General features: G+C 44.0%; 1 protein-coding gene across 3 annotated transcripts in view; it reads right to left on the reverse strand.

The window, feature by feature from the left end:
- Positions 1-23,407, reverse strand: part of TCEA2 (transcription elongation factor A2) — a 577,635-nt gene that overhangs the window by 251,270 nt on the left and 302,958 nt on the right. For 2 of the 3 annotated variants that reach the window (XM_069243232.1, XM_069243235.1), the window contains one exon: positions 510-643. In XM_069243232.1, the coding sequence (XP_069099333.1) occupies positions 510-643 (134 nt within the window). The remainder of the gene's footprint in view (positions 1-509; positions 644-23,407) is intronic. The other variant, XM_069243233.1, reaches the window with a different exon arrangement.

Genomic DNA, 23,407 nt, shown 5'->3' on the forward strand with positions numbered 1-23,407 from the left:
TGACCCTGTGGTCATGATGAGTCCAACAGCCTGTGATGCATTGTTTGTGTGTCAGCGTATAGTCCTGCCGTTGTTTTGATTGGCTGCCACTTTGAGGGTTCGAAAGATATGTGGGGCTGCTTTCTTCGATACGGCAAGAACCCTCTGATTTACATACTGCATTGGTTTGCAATTCAGAGAGCTAATTCCAGGGTTCTGTTGAGCTACCAGTAGCTGCAGAGCTTCCTGTGGGAGACACCTAATCTACATATACTTCCAGTTCACTGTCTGCTCACTTGCTGTTCCTAAGATGGACAATGTCTTCGGTACCCGACTGCATGTAAATACAGATCCTCTCACAGCCTCTCTGAGAATCTCTGGGTGCACTTGTCTGCAAGAGTGCAGAAGCTATCTTTGTCACCTTAACAAAATATCAACTGAACTCACCCGTGAAGACTCGTCTTGGAGGTAAAGATGCAGCACAGTTTAATTCTATGAGTACCATCGTATTCAGTTTACACAATACTTACTGTCTAGCTGAAGGGCTCCTATAAGCATTTCTCTGCATTTATTTCGTACACTGTCTGAGGTGACAGGGATCGGAGGAAAAGTGGTGATTTTTGGAGTTGTTGGAGTCTTGGGTGGCTCTTGTTTTTTTGTTCTGCTAAAAAGAACACAAAACAAACATAATGGAGAATAGATAACACACGTTGCCACCCAGTTAAAGAAATTACAGCATAATTACATAGGAAGCTACCAAGAAAACAATTATAACATATCACTTCACACGAAGCATGGAAAAGGGAGTTTAACATTAAACAGTCAACTGAGGTGTAGGAGAAAACAGAAGTTTTATTTTGAACACACTGTACAGAAAATGAGGAAGTGACAGATTAAGGGGAGTTTTCAAGAGATTTTCTACCTTGCAGTGCTCTAACTAGAAATATTTTAGGAACCGTTTTGCCCTGTGATGGAACTGAGCACAATTTAGTCTGGCGATCTTATGGTAAGGAGACCACACAGGAATAATTGCAATAAGCTCACAATACAAATAACTATGGTTATGATTGATAATCTAAGACTATTTTACCGTCACATGAATCTCTCTCTCTCTTTTTTTTATAAATAATATTTATGTGTGACTTAATTAAGATTTAGGAAAAAAGTCTTTAAAATGACTAGTGTTGGTTAGTATGGTACATTTTTCTATTGCTTTTTTGTTCCCAAACGATATTTCGGTCACAGTTTCGAATTTACACCTAAGCAGACGAAATGTAAGTACTAGTCTGCTTCGATAGCAATATGGTTTGGTAATAATATATCCAGTAGCCAATACCTAAACAAGTTCCTGATGGCTCAAGAAAAGTTGGGAAGAAGAAGAGATTATGGTGAACAGTAGTAGCAAGGGTGGTGGAAAACCTACTAATGGGTTGCATTTCTGGGCATGTATCTTAGCCACCAATTAAGAGTGCAGAGACAAAATGAACCTCTAACATCAATGCTGCAAACCTGATATTATTTTCTTCATAAATACTTAATATTGCAGCCTATGTGGGAGAACACTTTTCAATGCACAGAAATACGCTCACCAATTATTTAAAAAATAGCCTAACTATTCACATTATCTTCGTTTTAATCCCTTACTAAAACATCATACATGTATAAAATTTTAAATTCAAAACTGGGTTAAAAAAAAACATGGAACTGACCATCAAATACACATCATCTTCTCCTTCCAATAGAGATTAAGTAAGACTAAACTAATCCCACAGGCACACAGCCTCGCTCAGAGGAAAAGGCTGCCAAGAAACTCCTAAGGCCAAAAGTGGATGCTGAATCGTCATTTTATTTTCGGTGAATCGAAGGGTGCAAAATTAATCGAGCCCACAGTTTCTGCCACTGAAATAACTTTGCTGCCATCATAACAAGAATGTTTTTCATGAATCCTGTGGCAGACTTTATGGAATGTATTGGTTCCCCTATGTTAAAATGTTTTAGTAGTACTCCCTCGGACCACTTCCTTCCGGATATAAGATCTTCAGAAACCCTGGATTTGGTGTGTGCAGGGAAATTTTCCAACTGTCCTCCAGATCAATACATAGTCCTTTCTGAATTCTTTAAGTGCCTTGAAAGAATCCTTTCGTCTATTTTGGAACTTATTGAAAAATCCATAAAAAATTCTGATCACACTCAAGATATTCTTGTTTCCATTCTAAAAGCTTTACTAGTAATACAAAATGTGAGCCACCCTCCTGACGAGTTGGCCAAAGGAGATATGTCAAGGTTTGGGTCCAAACACAAATGGTACATTTTTGCAGTCCTCAATTGCTGGAGATTTGACGAACATTGGTGATATGACCACTCACTCCAATAAAGGAACCCAAGCAGGGAAACCACATCTGGACAAAGCAGCCTCTACACTAGCCAATCTGGCCTCCCAAGAGAATGAGGTATATTATCTGGACAACCTCTTTTCCAGCATGCGTTCAGCATGCAATATTCCACCATTGGTCCATGATGTTCAGAAAAAGGAATCCGCTCTAAATCCTCGCGCGGCTCCATTCCCAATCTTCCTTCCCAAAGATCATTTATTCCTAAAGTCGATGGAACGAAATGAAATTGATATGGAAAAGGCCAGTAAAGTAACTAAAACAAGTGGGAAAAAGACAGGGGAAAAAAAGGAACATTCTTTATCCTCCGGCGAAATTGTGCAAGTTTCTTTATTCCAGGGTGCAAGGGTAGTGAATGTCTTGGAAGGTCCCAAATATCAGGGCCCTAGTCCTAATCATGAAAACTGGAATTGGTTAGCGGGGCCTTGAACAGATCTCAGTCAAAGGGCAAGCTGATGCAGTCAAGTTACTAACACTGACCTTTCATTGGTCTCTTGGAATGCTGCAGGACTACGGAACCATCTAGGAAAATTAAATGTAATTTGTTCATTAAAGTTCACCTGATATGCTTTCTAGAGACCTGGTGTTTAAATGACTTCTCATGCCCGGGTTACACAAAAAAGGGTGTGCTAAATGAAGGATAGCTATGCTTTTAAGCGATTGATACCACTGTGAATTTGATAGCCTCCTGCGACTACAAACTTATTCCAAATAGTACGAGTACATGTTAGTGGGGAGAAGGGTGAGAAATTCCCCTTGATTATTGTAAATGCATATATCCCCCCTGAAAAGGAATGTAACACTATTCTTCAACTGTTGTTTAATCAAGTTCTTGCTAGAGGAAATTGTCGACTTAATTATAATGGGGGATTTAAATTGCAAAATCTCAAATTTCTCACTTCACATCTTTTGTGACCCAGACAGGGAAAAAGCGCCAAATATTCCACCTATCCTATTTCCTCCCAGAATGGGGACAGACAAAAGAGGACTAATCTTGTTGAAAGGTCTGAGGTCCTATAGCAATATTATACTGAATGGGCGTTTCTGTTCGGACTCGCCTGCAGCTTACACTCATAAGACCCTCAAGAATAATTCCATTATAGACTATATTTGTACTTCGTACAATATCACTCAAAGAGTCGAGGATATGGAAATAATAGATACCCCGCATAGTGACCGTATGATCCTAAAACTTTCCTCAAAACTGCAGCTGGGGGCTGTAGATCCTTGGTCTATAAAAGGCGTAAATCCTCGAATTAATGGGAAAAATAGGAGAATATTTCTGGTCGACAGCTAATATAACATAGATAAAGCCATTGTTGGAAAATATTGTGGGAAACATGGAGGTTTGGGGGAAGGATGCCTTAACATATTTTCCCAATTTAATGAGTCACATTATTACGTGTAAATAGCCTGAGCGTAGTATAACTAGAATAAAAAAAGCTCGGCTGCCCATTATGGATCTGAATAGAGAAATTAACAAGTTAGTAAAGCGACAGCTGGAGCATAAGACTATGGAAATGAATAGGAAAATATCACAACTTAAGAGAAGAAGATTGCAGCTGAAACTGGCTACCGAAGGAAAGAAGCGGATCACAAGCGGATTGCACTGAGGGAAGCAGCTGCAAAGAAAAACCCTAATACATTTTGGGCTATCATCTCAGAGGCGGTGCGGAGACCGTAAAACCCTCTTTGCCCCCCCCACCCCGCGATAGCAGAGGAAGACTCGAAAGCTGTACATTCAGGTCCTTTACGCTGAAAACTAGGTCATCGACCCTGGGAGAGAGGTGGTAGTATTAAACAGAGGGGGAAATACGGACTACGGACAATGTGGGTGCACCTCCCGTGGCTAAATTAGAGGGGATCATAATTTCAATGCGCTCATCGGGTGCCATGGGCCCCGACGAGGTTCCGATGACTCTAATTGAAAGGGAGCCTTCGCTTTGGGCAAAACTTCTTCACCCAGTATTTTGCGCCTGCTATGCTCAAGGCAATATCCCGGAATGATGGACGGGTAGTATAATACTCCCCTTATATAAAAAGGGAGATAGAACAGCACCGTTAAATTATAGACAAATAGCTTTATTAGATGCAATGGGAAAGATTTTTGCGAAAAGCATCTTATGGCAACTAACTGATTGGGTTGAGGAAAATGGTATTCTTCCACTGGAACATGCAGGTTTCAGAAAGGCCCACAATACTTTAGATAATATTCTAATAATGCAAACCATAATTGACAAGTATGTCCAGACTAGAGGGGAATATTGTATGTCGCATTTATTGATTACTCCACAGCATTTGACAGAATGGACAGGAAAATCCTGTGGAGGAAACTTCAGGAATTGGGGGTTCCGCCTTGTCTCCTGCGATTGGTGACTGCCCTGCACTCTTCGACTTGGTATAAAATCCTCATGGATGGAGAGCAGGGATTGTCCTCAAAATTTGTAACCAAAAATGGCCTGAAACAGGGCTGTTTATTGGCTCCACTGCTTTTTTCCCTTTCCATCCATGACCTCCCCAAAATCCTTTTGAGTACTATCGGCTATGCCCCCGCGGTTGGCGGTCGACAATCGTCTGCTTACTATACGCGAGTGACATAGTTGTGTTTGATCTCACTCCAAAAGGCCTAAATCAACGTCTGGCCGCTCTAAATCTTTGCTCTGAGAAGCACTACTTAAGAATTAATAAGTCGAAGCCTCAGGTTGTATGCTTCACTGGGCAAAGAAAACAGAAGGAACATTTGTTCCTCCTGGGTTCTGTGTTAACATAAGTTGGAGCGGATAGGACCTTTTCCGCCTCAATAAATGAGCAAGAGCATATTCGTAATAATATTAGTAAGGCTATATCACATGCTCAAGGATTGGCGGCTTTTTACAATGCAAATGGTAAACGCCACTTTTCGCATTTATTGTCTGCCTATCGGGTTAAGATACCGCTGCTCTTCTATATACGTTAGAATGCACTGACATAAGTAAATGGGATTTCCTGGACAAAACAGAAGGCCGCATCCTAAGACGCATGGCTTCTTGTAATCACTCAGCTTCAGGGGCAGCCTTGAATTTGGCATTAAGAATATCTTTGTGCAAGGCCTTGCGGCCTTGATTAGAAGGGCACATTGCCTTATCAATAGCAAGGAATTTACTGAGAAACCTGGCTTTCAATGAAATTTGAAATAATTTGAGAGAAAAATCCAGGTTTTTCAGAAATTACATCCATGCTATTCAGCTCTTAGAGCTGGACCCGGACCTCACTCTTTCACTACCTTTCATAAGTCCAAAAAAAATCTTGAAGGAAGTGACATGGTCCAAAGGCTTTTCAATGGATCTTGATGCATGCCACCATAGAAGAGGCCTCGGGAAGCCAATCAAGGCTGTATCTATGAAAGTGGTCCAAACTTACCTGACTTGGAATCTTCCACATGGTGTGAGACGATTTTTTATACTGATCAGACTTGATAGAATACCTCTGAGGGATCTAACCTCCAAATGGGATGGCACTACTAATTCCTGTGACTTGTGTCAAGGTGGGGTACAGAACATCAAACACATTTTGTCTGTCCAGCTTTAGCCGCACAGAGGAAATTTTGGCTGGAAACCCTCTATTTGTGGCTAAATATTAGATCTTATAGAGGGACCCTAGATTTATGTTATACCCCTCCTAATGAAAGGTTTTGTTATAGGATTTTCAATTTTTTTCAAACTTTCCTGTAGATGGAATTGTTTCTTACCTGTAACTCCAGTTCTCTCGTAGGGGTATTTCCATGATAGTCATAAGCACTGAATAGTTCTGCACGCCTGCGGGGACCCCGGAGCACTGTTCTGAAGTGTGTTCTTAAGTGTAGATGTTTTCCTTTCTTGAAAAAGGCCTGTAAAGTCATTTAAGAATATCAATGTGCAGCCTAGAGGAAGAGCTACAAAGGCCAAATTGTTCATTCTTTTGGTTGAAAAAAGGAAACTGTAGTACAGATATACCTTTAAAACATATTTATTCTGGAAATGTAGTAGAAAACATATTTTCCAACTTTTTTACAACTTCAAAATAAGGATGAAACAATGCAGGGCAGTGTAGCCCATAGGCTGCCATTATACAGAACGTAAATAGAGCTGTGCCTTTAAGAAGAGAAAGTCTTCCTGTATCCCATCATGCACAGCAAAAGGCAGTTGCCTCAGTTCTTTTTGTAGGCTTGTAATATGACAAGATGAAATCTGAATATCTCTTTCATTATCAATATCATTTTAATTATAGTTTTTATCATGTCAACTCCACGGGGAGGAGGGAGGGTTGCTTATGACTATCATGGAAATACCCCTACGAGAGAACTGGAGTTACAGGTAAGAAACTATTCCTTCTCTCGTAGGGGATTTCCATGTATAGTCATAAGCACTGAATAGATTAGCAAGCCCTTCCCAATAACCGCGGTGGAGTAGACAGAACAATAAAGAAACAATAAATCACGCAAAGAGATTCTTAAGAGAGGCCTGTCCAACCTGAGCATCTGTCCTAGCATCTGAATCAAGACAGTAATGCTTAGTAAAGGTGTTCACAGATCTCCAGGTAGCCGCTTTGCATATTTCTGCTAACGGAATGTTTCTCATCAAAGCAGCAGTTACTGCTTTGCCCCTAGTGGAATGGGCTTTAGGCCTACCATCGAGGGATTTATAGGCTAACTGATAACAGAATACGATACAAGAGACAATCCACCTGGATAAGGATTGTTTGGAGGTGGCCAGACCTGTTCTAACTGGGCCATAGTTAATAAACAGCTGTTGTGATTTGCGCAAAGATTTTGTTCTATCCAAGTAAAAATGTTAAAACCCTCTTTACATCGAGAGAATGTAGGGTTTTCTCAGCAGGAGTAGATGGATTTTGGAAAAAGTCGGTAACGAGATGGTCTGGTTTACGTGAAAGTCTGAAATGACTTTAGGTAGAAATTTAGGATGTGTTCTCATTACTACTTTTGAGGAATGAAAAACAGTATAAGGTTCCTGAGCGCAAAGGGCCTGGATCTCACTAACCCTGCGAGCTGAAGTGATTGCAACCAGAAAAGCAGCTTTCCAGGTGAGATGCTGGAGGGATGCTTTATGTATTGGTTCAAAAGGGTGTAGCATCAGACGCAAGAGGACTATATTAAGCTCCCATAGAAGAGATGGACATCTAATAGGAGGAAAAACCTTTTTTAAACCTTCTAGGAAATCTTTTATGATTGGAATCTTAAAGAAAGAGGATTGGGAAGGACTTTTCCTATATGCTGTTAGTGCTGCCAGGTGTACTCTGATTGATGACAACTGTAAGCCAGACTTCGCCAGGTTTAACAAATATGGAAGAATAGCTTCTTCTCCGCATGTTATTGGATCAAAGTTCTTGTCCGAACACCACATGCAGAACCTTTTCCATTTGAAGGCATAGGCTGTTCTTGTGGAAGGGCGTTTCGCCTCCCTTAGAATCTCCATGCAGTCCTGAGGAAGATTAAGGTGACCATACTGCACTAGCTCAGGAGCCATGCTGCCAAATTCAAAGACAAGAGGTTGGGATGTCTCATCTGGCCTCGAAACTTCTTAAGAAGGTCGGGGCGGCAAGGTAATCTGATGTGTGGACTGAGTGATCGGTGAAGGAGGTCTGGAAACCACCACTGGCGTGGCCATTCTGGGGCAATGAGAATAATCTTGGCGTTGGAGTGGGACAGCTTGAGGAGGACTGCCGGTATCAGGGGAAGTGGTGGAAAGGCGTAAAGAAATGCTCCTGACCAGTTTATCCACAGGGCATTCCCCAATGTTCCTGGATGGTAGTACCTGGAGGCAAAGTTTTGGCATTTTTTGTTTTCTGGGGTTGCAAATAGGTCTATAGAAGGAGTACCCCACATGGAAAAGATGGAGTGGACGTCGTCGTCGTGCAGAACCCACTCGTGGTTTTCGTCCATTGCTCTGCTGAGGGCATCCGCATGGACATTCTGAATGCCCGGAAGGTGAGTTGCCACTATTGTTAGGTTCCTGGCTAGAAGCCAGTGCCAGATTGTTTGGGCCTCCGTAGACAGAGCCCTGGATCTGGTACCCCCTTGTTTGTTCAAGTAATACATGGTGGCCATGTTGTCTGTTTGGAGAAGCAGAGTTTTCGCCGTCGGTGCGGGGAGGAAGGCCTTGAGTGCAAGATGGACTGCACGTAGCTCTAAGAGATTGATGTGATATAGTCGTTCTCTCTGCGACCAAGAGCCTTGAATTTGAAGGTGATCCATATACGCTCCCCATCCGAGCAGCGATGCGTCCGTGACTATGGTCTGAGTTGGAGGCTGTAGGTGGAATGGCATCCCTTTCAGAAGATTGTTCGGAGAACACCACCACTTGAGGGATTGAATGGCATGGGGAGAAAGAAGGATGCTGTTCTCCCAGTCGTCTACTAGTTGATACCATTGATTTTCTAGGCATTCCTGTAAAGGTCTCATATGGAGGCGAGCGTTGGGAGTGAGGTAGATGCAAGACGGCATCGACCCCAGGAGAGAGGATATCGCTCTTGCAGTGGCCTGAGGAATTTTCACGAGCTGCTGCCACTTTTGGAGGATTGCTAAACGTCGTTCCTCCGAAGGAAACACCTTTGCTTGAGTGGTGTTGATGATGGCGCCTAAGTAGTGCAACCTCTGTACTGTTGTTGCCGTGGACTTGGAGAGGTTGACCTGAAGGCCCAGTCTCTGGAGTAGTTGGGGAGTCCAATTGAAGTGCTGTTGGGCCTCTAGGTATGTTGATGCTTTTATGAGCCAATCGTCTAGATAGGAATAGACGAAGATCCGATGTTTCCTTAAATGGGCTGCCACCACCGCCATGCATTTGGAAAACGTCCTCGGTGCTGACTTGAGGCCGAAGGGTAGCACTGTAAATTGGTAATGACTTTTTCAGACGAGAAATCTTAAGAACTTCCGATGCTTTTTGACCACGGGAATGTGGAAGTAAGCGTCGCAGAGATCTATTGAACAGAGCCAATCGCCTTGACGAAGTTGAGGATAGATTTGGTGTAAGGATAGCACTCTGAACTTTTCTCTGCAAATCCATTTGTTGGCTACTCTTAGATCGAGAATGGGTCGGAACTCGTGTTTGTCTTTCTTTGGTACCAGGAAGTACCTCGAGTAGATTCCCTTTCCCTGCTGGTTCATGGGGACAGGTTCTATTGCCTTCTTTTGTAATAGGGTTGTTACCTCCATTTTGAGAGCGTCGAGATGGAAATTCACCGGTTTGGGTGGAACAGAAGGCGGGGGGCTTATGAACCTGAGACAGTAGCCATTCTGCACAATATTCAAAACCCAGGCGTCTGATGTTATGCGTTGCCACTCTTCCAGATGATATGAAATACTTCCCCCTACCGGAGTGGGTAACGGAAGAGGGGGAAGTGAGGACTCAGGGTTTAGACGCCAATGCTTGACGACCTGTTTGGGCGGTTTGTGGGTGGAGTGACCCCTTGTTTGTTTTCGTTGGGTCGAAAAGGGTCTCTGGTGTTGCTGTTGCTGGGATCTCGGAGGCATCCACTGCGGTGTTTGAAGCCTTTGAGCGAAGAATCTACGGTGGTAGGGACTGAATGTTTTCCGTTGTTCTCTTGGCTTCTCGATGCCCACTGCTTTCAGAGTGTCCAATTCTGTCTTCATCCTAGACATTTCGTCGTCAGCATGAGAACCAAACAAAGTGGAACCTGAAAAAGGAAGATTTTGTATCCTCTGTTGCGCCTCTGGCTTAAGTGAAGTAAGGCGTAGCCAGGAATGTCTTCTTAAGGATATTCCATGAGAATAATTATGTGCAGATAACACAGAGGAGTCTGTAGCCGCGCTTATTACTTGGTTGGAGACCATGGCGCCTTCATTTACAATCTCCAAGAAATCCTCCTTTTTGTCTTTAGGAAGGTATTCTGCAAATTGTAGCACAGAATCCCAAAGGGCGCGATCATACCTGCCCAACAGGGCAGTGGCACTAGCCACTTTCATGGTGATGGCTGAAGTTGAGCAAACTTTGCGGCCTGCAGCATCCATTTTTCTACTCTCCTTGTCTGGTGCAGAAGAAGAAGACGGAGATGTAGAATGCAACTTCTTAGCAGCCACGATTACCACCGAATCGGGTACTGGATCCGCTCTCAGAAATAAAGGGTCCTGCGCTCCAGAGGACGAGATTTCTTTATGAGTCTGGAAGGAGCAGTCTTAGTTGTGGACGGTGTTAGGAAAATGTCCATTGCCGGTTCAAGTAACCCTGGGACCAGCGGTAGTAATGGTCTAGCGGAAGAACACTGGTGTAGTGTCTCAAAAATGACAGAGGTTGTTGGAGTGGGTACTGCCAGAGGGATGTTCAGCTTGGTAGCACCGCGAATTAGTACCTCTTGAAAAGTGTTCACATCATCTATGGGAGAAACTCTCAGAGACGGGGAGTCAGATAACGTCGGAGAGTAATCTCTTGTGGATGAAGATGAGTGCCTATGGTGGGAACGAGGAGACCTGCGATCCGAGTCATGCCGATGACGGTGTCTAGACGCAGAGGAGCGTCTCTAAGAATGGTGAGATTGCCTTGTGGATTCTGCAGGAGTCACTGGGACGGCCTCTGAAAGAGGTACCGGCGGAGGAGCTGTAGGTGCCAGAGGTGTCGGTGGTAGAGGAGATGGCTGAGGAGAAGGCTGAGGCGAAGGTGGCAAGAGAATGAGAGAAGAAAGCCGAGGATTCTGAGGTGGTTTAGACCCTCCTTGGTCTCTTTGAGTGCCTCCTCGACGCCGACAAGCTTCTCGACGTCGAAGTACGACGCAGACGAGTACCTCTCGGCGTTGACTCCTCTCGCCGTTGAGAGCCCCTCGACGGCGATCTTCCTCGACGTCGGTGGGATGACGGTGATCGTCTCCGACGGCGAGTACTGTCCACCGACGTCGATCTACCCCTTCGCGTCGACGGTGACCTGGACCGGGAACTTCTCGATGGCGAATGTCTACGCCGTCTCGACGATGATAACGCTCTCGACGGCGAGCGATGCCTCTTTCTCGACAGCAAGCTGGTTCTCGACGGCGAGCATGTCGGTGCCGGTCCTTGTCTCGACGTCGATGCTCTCGACGTCGTCGGGGACCTGTGACGCTTCGGAGCAGATCTGGAGGCTGCTCCAGAGGACAAAGTGAGAGCCCTGGTAGAAGACTGACCTTCTCCTCGCTCTGTGGTAGATTGTCCTCTCCGTCTACTGTCCTCCTTGGCCTGAAGGTAGATTTTCTCCCTGTCACAAAGGGTGCGCCTGGAGAAGGTTTTACAAATGTCACAGGCATCAGGCTTATGAGATGACGGCAGGCAAATAATACAGACTTGATGTGGGTCTGTTTTGGCCTTTCCTGCCACAGCTAGGGCACTTATCAAAAAGAGAAGGCATGCTGGTGGAAAAAAAAACCTAAAATTTCTGTTAGAATTTGACAAAAAAGGCTAGAAAACATTCACTCTGGTTGAAAAACGTCGAGTGAAATTGAAATCCATAGGATTTTTGTTGAATTTTAGTCACAAAAAAAAAATAACTATAATAGGTGGTGCTCAATGCTTCAGGGTCCTGTCAGAAGGAGCCGGAAAAAAGAACTGAGGCAACTGCCTTTTGCTGTGCATGATGGGATACACGAAGACTTTATCTTCTTAAAGGCACAGCTCTATTTACATTCTGTATAATGGCAGCCTATGGGCTACACTGCCCTGCATTGTTTCATCCTTATTTTGAAGTTGAAAAAAAGTTGGAAAAGATGTTTTCTACTACATTTCCAGAATAAATATGTTTTAAAGGTATATCTGTACTACAGTTTCCTTTTTTCAACCAAAAGAATCAACAATTTGGCCTTTGTAGCTTTTCCTCTAGGCTGCACATTGATATTCTTAAGTGACTTTACAGGCCTTTTTCAAGAAAGGCAAACATCTACACTTAAGAACACACTTCAGAACAGTGCTCCGGGGTCCCCGCAGGCGTGCAGAACTATTCAGTGCTTATGACTATACATGGAAATCCCCTACGAGAGAAATATTGATCTTTTGGGATTAGATCGCCGTCCGGCCCCTGGCGTAGAAATCAAACAAATACCACAGGGACCGTAGGGATCTTCACAATATAATGAGAAATTTTAAGGGTGAAGGATGGGAGGGGTAAGTCCCTCATTTTCATTGGGCAAGGACTCTTTGAATCTAAGAATTTGTGTCCGTAGTGGGAAGCGACATTTATGTTATTTTAGATTAAATACTGCCTTATATTTGTATTATTTTGTAATGTGTGAAGTATGTAGGAACAAACTGATGGTTTGGAGTTTTATTCTTCTTTTTTCTTTTTTTTTTTCTAGAAAAGTGGAATCATTTATTATGTATTTATGTGGTTCTGTATCGTTATTCATGTGGATCTCTTTGGAGTTCAAAATCATGATATTAAAAATTGAATTGAATTGAATGTGCTTGTCCCCATTTAGAAGACCACCCTCATAATTTAATATGCTAATGTCTAAGTAAATGCAGACCTCTTTTCTAAAACGGTACACTAATCGCATCGCAGGATTTATGAGGGAAAGTGACTTCCTGGTGCTATTACTACTACAAGAAGGGTAAGTGATCTTAAAGCACTTTAGACCTTGGGTCAACCCGAGGCTTTATCTTGCGTATATACAAGACTCTTAAAGAGGATCGACATACTGGCACAACAGCGGTTCGAGACATGTGGACGGGGGCACTGACAACCCCCCTAATGGATGGGGCCTGGAAAAGAGTGTTTGTCCAAGTTAAGGAAGTGGCAAGCAATGAGAGGTTTAAACTTACACAGTCTTACTACTTGCACCAAGCCTACCTGACCTCACTGCGGTTACCTAAGATGATCGTGGCTCGCTCTGAGGCATGTCCCTGTTGTAGAGCGGCCCCAGCGTCCTTTCTCCATATGGCCTGGGACTGTGCCAAACTACGAGGGTACTGGGAAGAGGTCCTGAGGACACTGCGGGGAACCACACAGGTGTTGGTGGAGTCCTGCATTAAACACTGCCTGTTGGGAGTACTCCCAACGCCTTAACATGGGGCCTACATACATCAGAGGTTTGCACTGTTGGGACTGGTGCTGGCCAAGAGGAGGGTAGCCATACACTGGCCACAACCTGTGGCCCGATGAGCAGTAAATGGCTGGGGGACCTGCAGGAATGGTGTGTGGCAAAGGAGAAACGTCGCCAAGCCATGCATACAGATGAGCACTCTGAGCATGATCTGGAAATATGGGCGGACATGCTGACTTGTCTGTCAGAGGTAGATGAGCTGACCATACCCTCTTTGGCAGTTCTGGGGATCAAGAGCTGTGGATGCCCTGCATGGTGAGCTTGTGTGCTGTGTTGGATTTGGAGCCCGGATGTGCAGTGACATTCTTGGTGTATAGCAGTATGATAGTGATTTGGGGAGGCTGGGGCCCATCTCCTTTTCATATGGCTTCTGTTTATTTAATGTTTGATTATTATGTATCGATTGTTCTTTTTCAGACTTGTCCATGGCATGCATTTGATTACATAATACTTGTATGACAATGCTGTATGGTGTGCCAAGCACGTTGATGTCCTGTGTGGCCCTGCATTGCCCGAGGTATAACATGTACCTTTTTTGTAAAATGCTAATAGAGACAAGTTTAAAAAAAAGCTCTTTGTACTGTTGAGTCCTACATGTTTTTTCTCTGTAATATAATATATAACTGCAACACACCTTTCTTTTCTCCCCACTATCTTTTCAGACTTCCATAAAATCAGACTATTTTCTTACCAACCTTGTATTCAATGCGACAAATGGGGCAGGAAGTTAACACTTTATTAAATAAATACAGACAGGCCTTTCATAATATTTACAGAAGACCAAAGCCATTCCTGTGGTGTTTGTACTTGGACTGGAGACTACAGTTCAATGGCTAGTCCCTTATATAACATGTTGTCAGGCAAATAATTTTCCAACAGGTAAGTCAGAGGCACATTTAATTACATGTAAGGCTGTGATCGCCAATCTTATGAGAAAAGTACCATTTATAGACATTTGCAGATCGCTTATGGAGATAAGAAGACACACACTGGCAAATCATTACAGTATGGCTTCTGACTGCAGAAGCATAATCTAGCCCCAAAATAATCTAATCGCTTTGGCACTCAAATACACCCCAGCAGCTTTCTGGATCCCATTCTCTCTTTGGTTGGAGTTACATTTGTTGCACCAATTTACTGTTGATGTGTGTCAGAGAAAATCCAGTCATGGCGAACGAAGCATTGCAATCATTTGTAACTCTACTTAACCAAATTTCTCTCTGAATTCAAAAACATCTTTCCCAGATCCTCCAAAACCAAAAGCCTAGTCCAAAGGGGAGTTTACTTTAGGTACACTGTCTCTAGCTACCTGCCCCACACTCTGATCTGTAGTCCCGGACTGGCCTGGACGTCTTCTGGAATAAATAACTTTCAAGTGTCGGTTTTCACTTTAGCAAGAGTCCTAGTACAGGAGCATAAACTCAGTTTATTTTTCAGCTTCAAAATACTGAATTATCGTGGTGCTCAAATTTACTTTGCCAAGACTAACTTGACTTGGATTGGTTGCATGAAAAAAATAGACTGAAATGGTGCTTTTCTGAGGACACTTTTTGCTTATTTTTTTTTAGTTTTGGTCTAAGATTCTGTACATGTTGAGCCACTCTATTGTTAATTTTTCATTATTGAAGAACTGTGATACAGCTAAGTAAATTTCTCTTCTTTGTCATGAGAAATAAGGTACTTACCTTTGGCTACAGCTCACTTACATTGATGTTTTACAAAGCCAAATGCTTGAACAATTCACTGTCGCCAGGCTGGGAATCCCTGGTATTGTTACATACTCGTTAACAATCTTAGCATGCTTAAGTGCAATATAACTATTTACTCAGTAGCAGCTTCACTATCTTTAATTGCTCTTTTTCATAACATTTTCCTTTATAGATTAGGTCATTTTCGGGTTCAATTAAAAGATACAATGGTTATATTTGAAGCTAACTAACTGCAGCTCTATTTATGTTTCTATCTTTAACAAGGATAAGTTACTTACCTGTAAATCCTAGTTCTCTTCCAGGGGTATCCTCATCAAAGTCATAAACATTGAATATTCCCGCCCTCATGCGGGGATCCCGGAGCATATATAAAAACACACATGTATAAGTATGAAATAAATATATGAAAAAATAACATTTTTTTTTAGTAGATAATTTCCATACCAGAATCATGTATACATGTGTATAATAGCAATGCAGACTATGTTGATAAACAGGCTAAAATGCTTTATTTCTATGGAGTTTTTTTTATTTTTATTTTTTTAACACTCTCCCTTATAATTACAAGAAAACTTTCTTCAGCCCAATTGGCGGGCACAGAAAACATACCTCCAACACATGTGAAAAGAGAAAAAAATACATTGAAAACAACAGAGCATTATTAGCCAATAGGCTGCATGCAAGTTAATACAGCAGAACCACAAAATCTGGCACCGTGCCTTTAAGACCCTGAGCACCTCCAGTATCCCACCATGCCTCAGGGGTGAAGGAGAGGTGACAGTTGGTTCACAGTTAGGTCAATACTTTTTTACGGTGACAACGAATCCAACAGATTAGATAGCTGGTCTGTACTGCACTTCTAGGAGACTTGCGTCCGGGGAGGAGGGTGGGTTGTTCATGACTTCTATGAGGATACCCCTGGAAGAGAACTAGGATTTACAGGTAAGTAACTTATCCTTCTCTTCCATGGGATCATCATCAATAGTCATAAACATTGAATAGATTAACAAGCCCATCCCTTATCTCTGCGAACTGTCCAATAGAAGTGCAGGAAAAAGACATACATTATGCAAACAAATTTCTCAGAGACGCTTGACCAACTTGTGCGTCTGCTTTGGCATCTGAATCTAAACAGTAATGCCTAGTAAACGTATGTACAGATCTCCATGTAGTGGCCTTACAGATCTCTGATATTGGAACATTGTTAAGGAAGGCAGCAGTAGCCGCTTTTACTCTTGTCGAATGAGCCTTAGGCCTAGCCAATAACTGTTTGTTAGCCAATTGATATGCAGTTACAATACATGAGACTATCCATCTAGAAATAGTTTGTTTTGAGGCCGCATCTCCTGTTCTCATATGTCCATAATTTACAAACAGGTGGGGAGATCATCTAATCAATTTGGTCTTATCCAGGTAAAATTTCAGCACTCTTTTCAGATCCAGGGAGTGCAAGGCTTTCTCCGCCGGAGCATCCGGATTGGGGAAAAAAGTTGGGAGTGATATAGTCAGATTGATGTGAAAATCCGACACCACCTTCGGTAAGAATGATGGATGAGTTCGTAGAACAACTCTATTCTCATGGGAAACCGTATACGGTTCCCTGGAGGACAAAGCCTGAATCTCACTGACCCTCCTAGCTGAAGTAATGGCTACGAGAAAAGCTGTCTTCCACGTAAGGTGTTGCAAAGAAGCTCTGTGAATAGGCTCGAAAGGAGGGCCCATGAGTTTAGATAACACTATGTTCAGCTCCCATGGAGGCAAGGGTTTTCGAATGGGTGGAAAAACCTTCTTTAAACCTTCTAAGAAATCCTTGACTACTGGCATGGTAAAGAAGGATTTCTGAGAAGGTGACTTAAATTAAGCTGTAATGGCAGATAAATGTACCTTAATAGAAGACAACTGCAGACCTGATTTCGCCAGATGGAGTAAGTAAGACAATATGACCTCCTCCTGAGCCAGAATAGGATTCTGACCCTGTTGTCGATACCACATGTAGAATCTCTTCCACTTGAACGCGTGGAAGGCCTTCTGGACTCCTTTAAAATGTTCATGCATTCCTGCAAGAGCCCTAGATGCCCATACTGCAGGAATTCAGGAGCCATGCCGTCAAGCTCAGAGAGGGAAGGCTGGGGTGAAGAATTGTGCCTCCCAGCCTGCAAAGGAGATCCGGTCTGCACGGGAGCCTCTTGTGCGGTTGTTCTGACAGCTTGAGAAGATCCGTGTAACAGAACTGTCGAGGCCATTGTAGGGCTTTGAGAATCATTCTTGTGTTGGATCTGTAGAGTTTATCACCGCTGGTATCAGGGGGATTGGTGGAAAAGCGTAGAGAAATATCCCTGACCAGTCTATCAACAGGGCATTCCCTCGAGTCTCCGGACGGTAGAACCTGGACGCGAAGTCTGGGCATTTTTTGTTTACTTTGTCTGCAAACAGATCTAACTGAGGCTGACCCCATTGAATGAAGATGTCTGCGACAACCTCGTCGTGAAGAACCCAGTTGTGGTTGTCCGGGAGGGTTCTGCTTAGGAAATCTGCCTCCACGTTTTGCTGCCCTGGGAGGTGGATCGCTGTAAGAGACATTCCCCTCGCTAAGAGCCAGTGCAAATGGTTTGAGACTCCCGAGACAGGGGCCGGGATCTCGTACACCCTTTTTTGTTCAGATAATACATTGTCTTCGTATTGTCCGTCTGCACCAGCAGAGACTTTCCCTGAATCGATGGTGCAAATGATTTGAGAGCCAGATGAACCGCTCTGAGCTCCAGCAGGTTGATATGGTAAGTCTTCTCTTTGCTGGACCACAAGCCCTGAGCTTGAAGGGAGCCCAGATGAGCTCCCCAGCCCTGTAGCGATGCATCTGTTCCCAGAGTGTCGGAAGGAATTGGTTGGTGAAACTGAACTCCTACTGACAGGTGATGTCTGCGCATCTACCATTGTAATGATTGCCGCGCTCCTACGGGAAGAAGCATCCTGTCCTCCCATTGGCCTGGTGTTGATTCCACTTTTCCTCTAGAGCCTCTTGAAAGGTCTCATATGCAATCTGACGTTCGGGACAATGAAAATGCAAGAGGCCATGGAGCCCAACAGAGATGTCACCTGACCGTAGGCGCGGGGGAACCAAGAAGATCGTGACACTTCCTCCTCATTGATAATAGTCGTTCCTCCGAAGGATACACTTTTTCTAGTTCTGTATTCAGTATCGCCCCCAGGTAATGGAGGGTTTGAGTTGGGATGAGAGTGGACTTTTGGAAGTTGACTTGCAGACCTGGAGAGCGGAAAACACGGAGAACATTGTCTAGATGCTTTTTCGCCTGTTCCAGAGAGGAGGCTTTCAGCAGCCAATCGTCTAGGTATAGATAAATGAAGATCTTCTGCTTCCTTAAATGCACAGCTACCGTTGCTACACACTTGGAGAATGCGTGATGGGCAGATTTGACGCCGAAAGGCAGCACCTTGAACTGATAGTGTTGAGAGGCTATCACAAACCGAAGGAATTTTCGATGTTTGGGTACAATCGGGATATGAAAATACCCATCCTGCAGATCTATGGAGCACATCCAGTCTCCTCGATGTAGCTGAGGGAAAATCTGATGAAGAGCCAGCATTCTGAATTTTTGGTTCCGTGTGAATTTGTTGAGCAGCCTTAAGTCTAGAATAGGTCTGAAGACTCCTTCCCGACCCTTTTTTGCTACTAGAAAATATCGGAGTATACTCCTTTTCCCTTTGGGCGTCTGGCACCTTTTCTATCGCTCTTTTCTGCAACAGGGCGCGAACCTCTTTGCGTAGTAAGTTCATGTGAGCAGGCCTCGACTTGGTTGGTGGCAAATGAGGTGGAGGTTGTCGGAAAAGAAGAGAGTATCCATTCTCTACAATGTTCAGCACCCATTTGTCTCTTGTTATGCCATGCCACTCGTGAGCGAACTCTGTGAGTGGTGGACGGTATTAAGGGAAGTGAACCCTCATTGTTTTGCGGGGTTTTGGGGGTAGACTGTTGAGGTCTGCTTGATCCTCGGTCTCTTGTGGCCTTGCGAGACTGGAAGAGAGGACGCCCTTGCTTCTGTTGCGGTCTCTGGGACCAATGAGGGGTTTGAACCCTCTGTTGGAACGGGCACCTGTCGTAAGGTCTGTACCTCCTTCTGAAGTCTTTCCTTCTTTCCAGACCAACTGCCCTCATCGTGTTGACCTCCGCCTTCATACGTGCCATCTCATCATCCGCGTGGGCTCCAAATAACGAGTTTCCGTTGAACGGAAGATTCATGATGCACTGTTGCGCCTCCTGCTTTAACCCTGTGAGCCTCAGCCAGGAAGATCTTTTTGTGCAAACCCCATGCACGTATCCATGTGCCGCTAAGTCTGCACCGTCTGTGGCTGCACTGATGATTTGATTGGCCACCAGACTTCCCTCTTGAAGGATCTCCTGGAAGTCCTGCCTGTCCTCTCTAGGTAGCTTTTCCGCAAATCTGTTCAGCGAGGCCCAGAGGGATCGATCATATCTGCCTAGGAGTGCTGAGGCACTGGAGACCTTCATCATCGACGCCGCCGTGCCACACATCTTCCTACCCAGAGAGTCCAGATGTCTACTCCCCTCTCACTGGCGGAACCGTTGAGGATGACGCCACTGAATGCGTCTTGCGGGCTGCGGCTAATATGACTGAGTCTGGTGGTGGATCAGCCCTGAGAAACAAACAATCCTGATCAGGGGCCTTGTACTTTTTCAAGATCCTAGCAGGAGCTGAACGGAGGTTTGCTGGAGTCAAAAAAGTCTCCATGGTCGGCTGGAGAAGACCAGGCACGAGTGGTAACAACTTCCTTGAAACCGTTCTGTGTTGCAAGGTTTCGAAGATCACTGATGAGGAAGTTGAAGGTTCCGGGACATCAATGTTAAGCTTTTGTGCTCCCCTGAGCAGCACCTCATTGAAAGTTGTTATATCATCCACAGGGGAAACTCTAGCTGGTGGAGAGTCTGTCAGAGTTGGGGAGTAACCTCTTATGGAAGACCTCGACGATGTGGACCAAGAAGGGGTCCTTCTGTGATGGCGCGACCTTGACCTAGACCTCCTCTGGGAGCGTGACCTGCTTCGAGATCTTGTGGTAGTGCGTCGAGGCCTAGTGGTAGATTGGCGAGACGTAGAGCGAGCCCGCTCTGCAAGCGCCGTTGGCGATGGTGTCCTCGGAAGCGATGCTGATGGTGAGTACACGCGTGAGTACTGAGAGTCTGGAGAAGCCGGCGCCTTGTTAAGGCTCTCCAACCACCTAGGCGATAGGTTTATGGGCGAGACGTGCCCTGACGATGAGGCCCTTGACCGTCTGGACGATCCACTCCTTATGGAGGCCACTGAACTTGGTGGAGTGAGATTCTTGTCGGCCGGTGGTAGCTGACGCTCTTCTCCTTGAGAGACAGGTAGTAGCTGTCTCGACGTCGATCGGTGTACAGATGTCGAAGGAGGCCCAGAATGTGTCGTAGGCTGCTCAGGTCTCGACGTCGAGTGCCTCTACGGCAACAGGTGGTCCCTTGCATGTGTACGACTCGATGTCGTATGCTTCGCCGTCGAGTGATGGGCCGCTGACGACGGAAGCCTCTGCTCTCCATGCTGCGGCGACCTCGACGTCGTCTTCCGTACCGTCGAGGGTTGTAATGCCTTCGACGGTGTCTGAGCACGCCGGCGCTGGCTCGACGTCGTTTGGTGGGTTGCCATCGACGGAGATCTGTCCCGATGAGGGAGATGAGCTTTCGACGTCGGTCGGGTCGCCGTCGACAGCAATAAGCGATGATGCGATGGTAGCAGCGATGACGTCGACGGGGAACAAACAGGTACTTTCTTACCAGCTGACGTCGACCTAGCCTGTCGCTCATGAGAATGGCTTGTTGACTGCCTGGGAAGAGAAGAGGATGATGTTTTCTGCCTCTCATGAAGCCCATTAAGTCTGATTTTTTTCTCTGTCCTTCAGAGTCCTTTTAGACATGTTTTTACAGTGCCTGCGTCAGGGCAGTGGCTCTGAGGCAAACACACAATGCAGAGAGAGTGTGGATCAGACTGGGCCTTCTTCTTCCCACAGGAAGGGCACTTCACAAAAAGAGAAGGCATTTTCCAGACAGGAAAAAATTCCCTCACTCAGAAAAAGGTGAAAAACGTCAAGTGAAGGTAGAAAAAACAAGGTTTTTGAATATTTTTCTGTGAAAAACTCAGAAAAAACTGAGAGCTCAATGCTCCAGGATCCTCTCAGAAGAAACCGGAAAAAAGAACTGACCTAACTGTGAACCAACTGTCACCTCTCCTTCACCCCTGAGGCATGGTGGGATACTGGAGATGCTCAAGGTCTTAAAGGCACTGTGCCAAATTTTGTGATTCTGCTGTATTAACTTGCATGCAGCCTATTGGCTAATAATGCTCTCTTGTTTTCAATGTAGTTTTTTCTCTTTTCACATGTGTTGCTGGTATTTTTTCTGTGCCCTCCAATTGGGCTTCAGAAAGTTTTCTTGTAATTATAAGGGAGAGTGTTAAAAAAAAACAAAAAAAACTCCATAGAAATATAGCATTTCAGCCTGTTTATCAACATAGTCTGCATTGCTATTATACACGTGTATACATGATTCTGGTATGGAAATTATCTACTAATTTGTTTTTTTTCTTCATATATATATTTCATACTTATACATGTGTGTTTTTATATATGCTCCGGGATCCCCGCACAAGGGTGTGAATATTCAATGTTTATGACTATTAATGAGGATCCCCTGGAAGAGAAGTATATTGTTACAACTTCCCATTGCTAATAACACCTTCACTTAATCATAAAATATCCAATCTTCAGCCTATGAACTGAACGTGCTGAGCAGTCTACTGCCCTAACATGGAACCGTAGCTCAGATTTCAATACCCAAGAGCTATGGTAAGACACAAAGTGAGACTGAAATTGGAGAAGCTATGAAAGACACTGAAGCTGTGTAACATAACTTTAGTTACGTGTAATGAACTTATTTATTCTCTAGCACTGTCTCTTTTTTAGTCACGTTAGAATCAGAGTAGTCAGCAACTGAATCACTATGTATAAATTTAAGACAGGTGGGAAGCAGGCACAGTGTCCACAAAACAGTTTGAGCAGATTTCCCTGGTCCTCAGAAGAATCAGCTGCCATATTCAGATCGAGGCACTGTTCTAAGGCAGTTGTTCTGCAGCTATTTGTATCAGTACATGGTTGTAAAGCTCTACTTTAGGGAAAACTACCTGTTAAGTTTGCAGTCACGTTCATTGTAAGAAGTGAGCTTTTTTGTGACAGTAGGTGATGTAGGTAGATATCCATCTTGCAATGCCTTGCATTGTTCAGAGGGCTCCCCTTGCTTAAGCAACCATAAGAGCTAAAGGGCTGATCTCACTTTCTGAAATCCTTAGTTTTATCCATATAACATTTCATTTACATTACAAACAAGGTAACTTGTAGGAATTAATCATGTAATCATCTTTAGCCACAGTGAAATACTCAAATTAACACTGGGGCTTTTCAAATTATTCAAAGCAAACGATTATTAGCTTAGAAGCAATAGTCCTTGTAGTGTTTCCACTTTCCAAACACGTTCTTGGAAACATTTGAAAATGCAGATATATTATCAAACCCATCACCACTTACACAAAACTACAAAAATCTTTTTTTTCCAGAAGTGACTTTTTCTTCCTTATAATGTAAACAGAGCATGGTTGCACCCTTTCGTCAGTGAGCAATTCACATGGATGAAGTCACAATAAACAATACATTTGTGACCATTAATGCACTCTCCTTGATTTAAAGTCCATGTGATTTCTTAATTCCTTAGATCTTTTACAACTGACTCCTCCTGTAGATATTGCCAAAGCGTTTGGCCAAAATTAGTTCACAGGCCTCTTCAGGCCATGGAAGACAGAAGTATGAAACACCTACTAACGAGATTAATCATTCATTGTAAATCAATGCTCTATATTTACAACCTTATGCACCCAAGTGATAAACGAAGGCTAGTAAATATTTTGTGATAAGAACATGCCGACCAGTATCAAAAATGTTAAAACTGTTACAAGTAGACCCACACATGCTACTCATGAGACCACCACAATGGAAGGCGTAACTACACCTCTAGTGATTACATGTGCCATATTATGCCAATGGTCTGCCAGTACCTGCTACATCTAGAATGCCTCCACCAACTCCTAACCCTAGGTGATGAGTTATAAATTCAGCCGTAGCAAAGGCCAAGGATCAACTCAGGCTCTTAGGTGCACCGCTATGTGTGTAGGAAACAAACTGCCTAAG

The sequence above is a fragment of the Pleurodeles waltl genome, chromosome 7, assembly GCF_031143425.1.
Source record: "Pleurodeles waltl isolate 20211129_DDA chromosome 7, aPleWal1.hap1.20221129, whole genome shotgun sequence".
Taxonomy (NCBI): Eukaryota; Metazoa; Chordata; class Amphibia; order Caudata; family Salamandridae; genus Pleurodeles; species Pleurodeles waltl.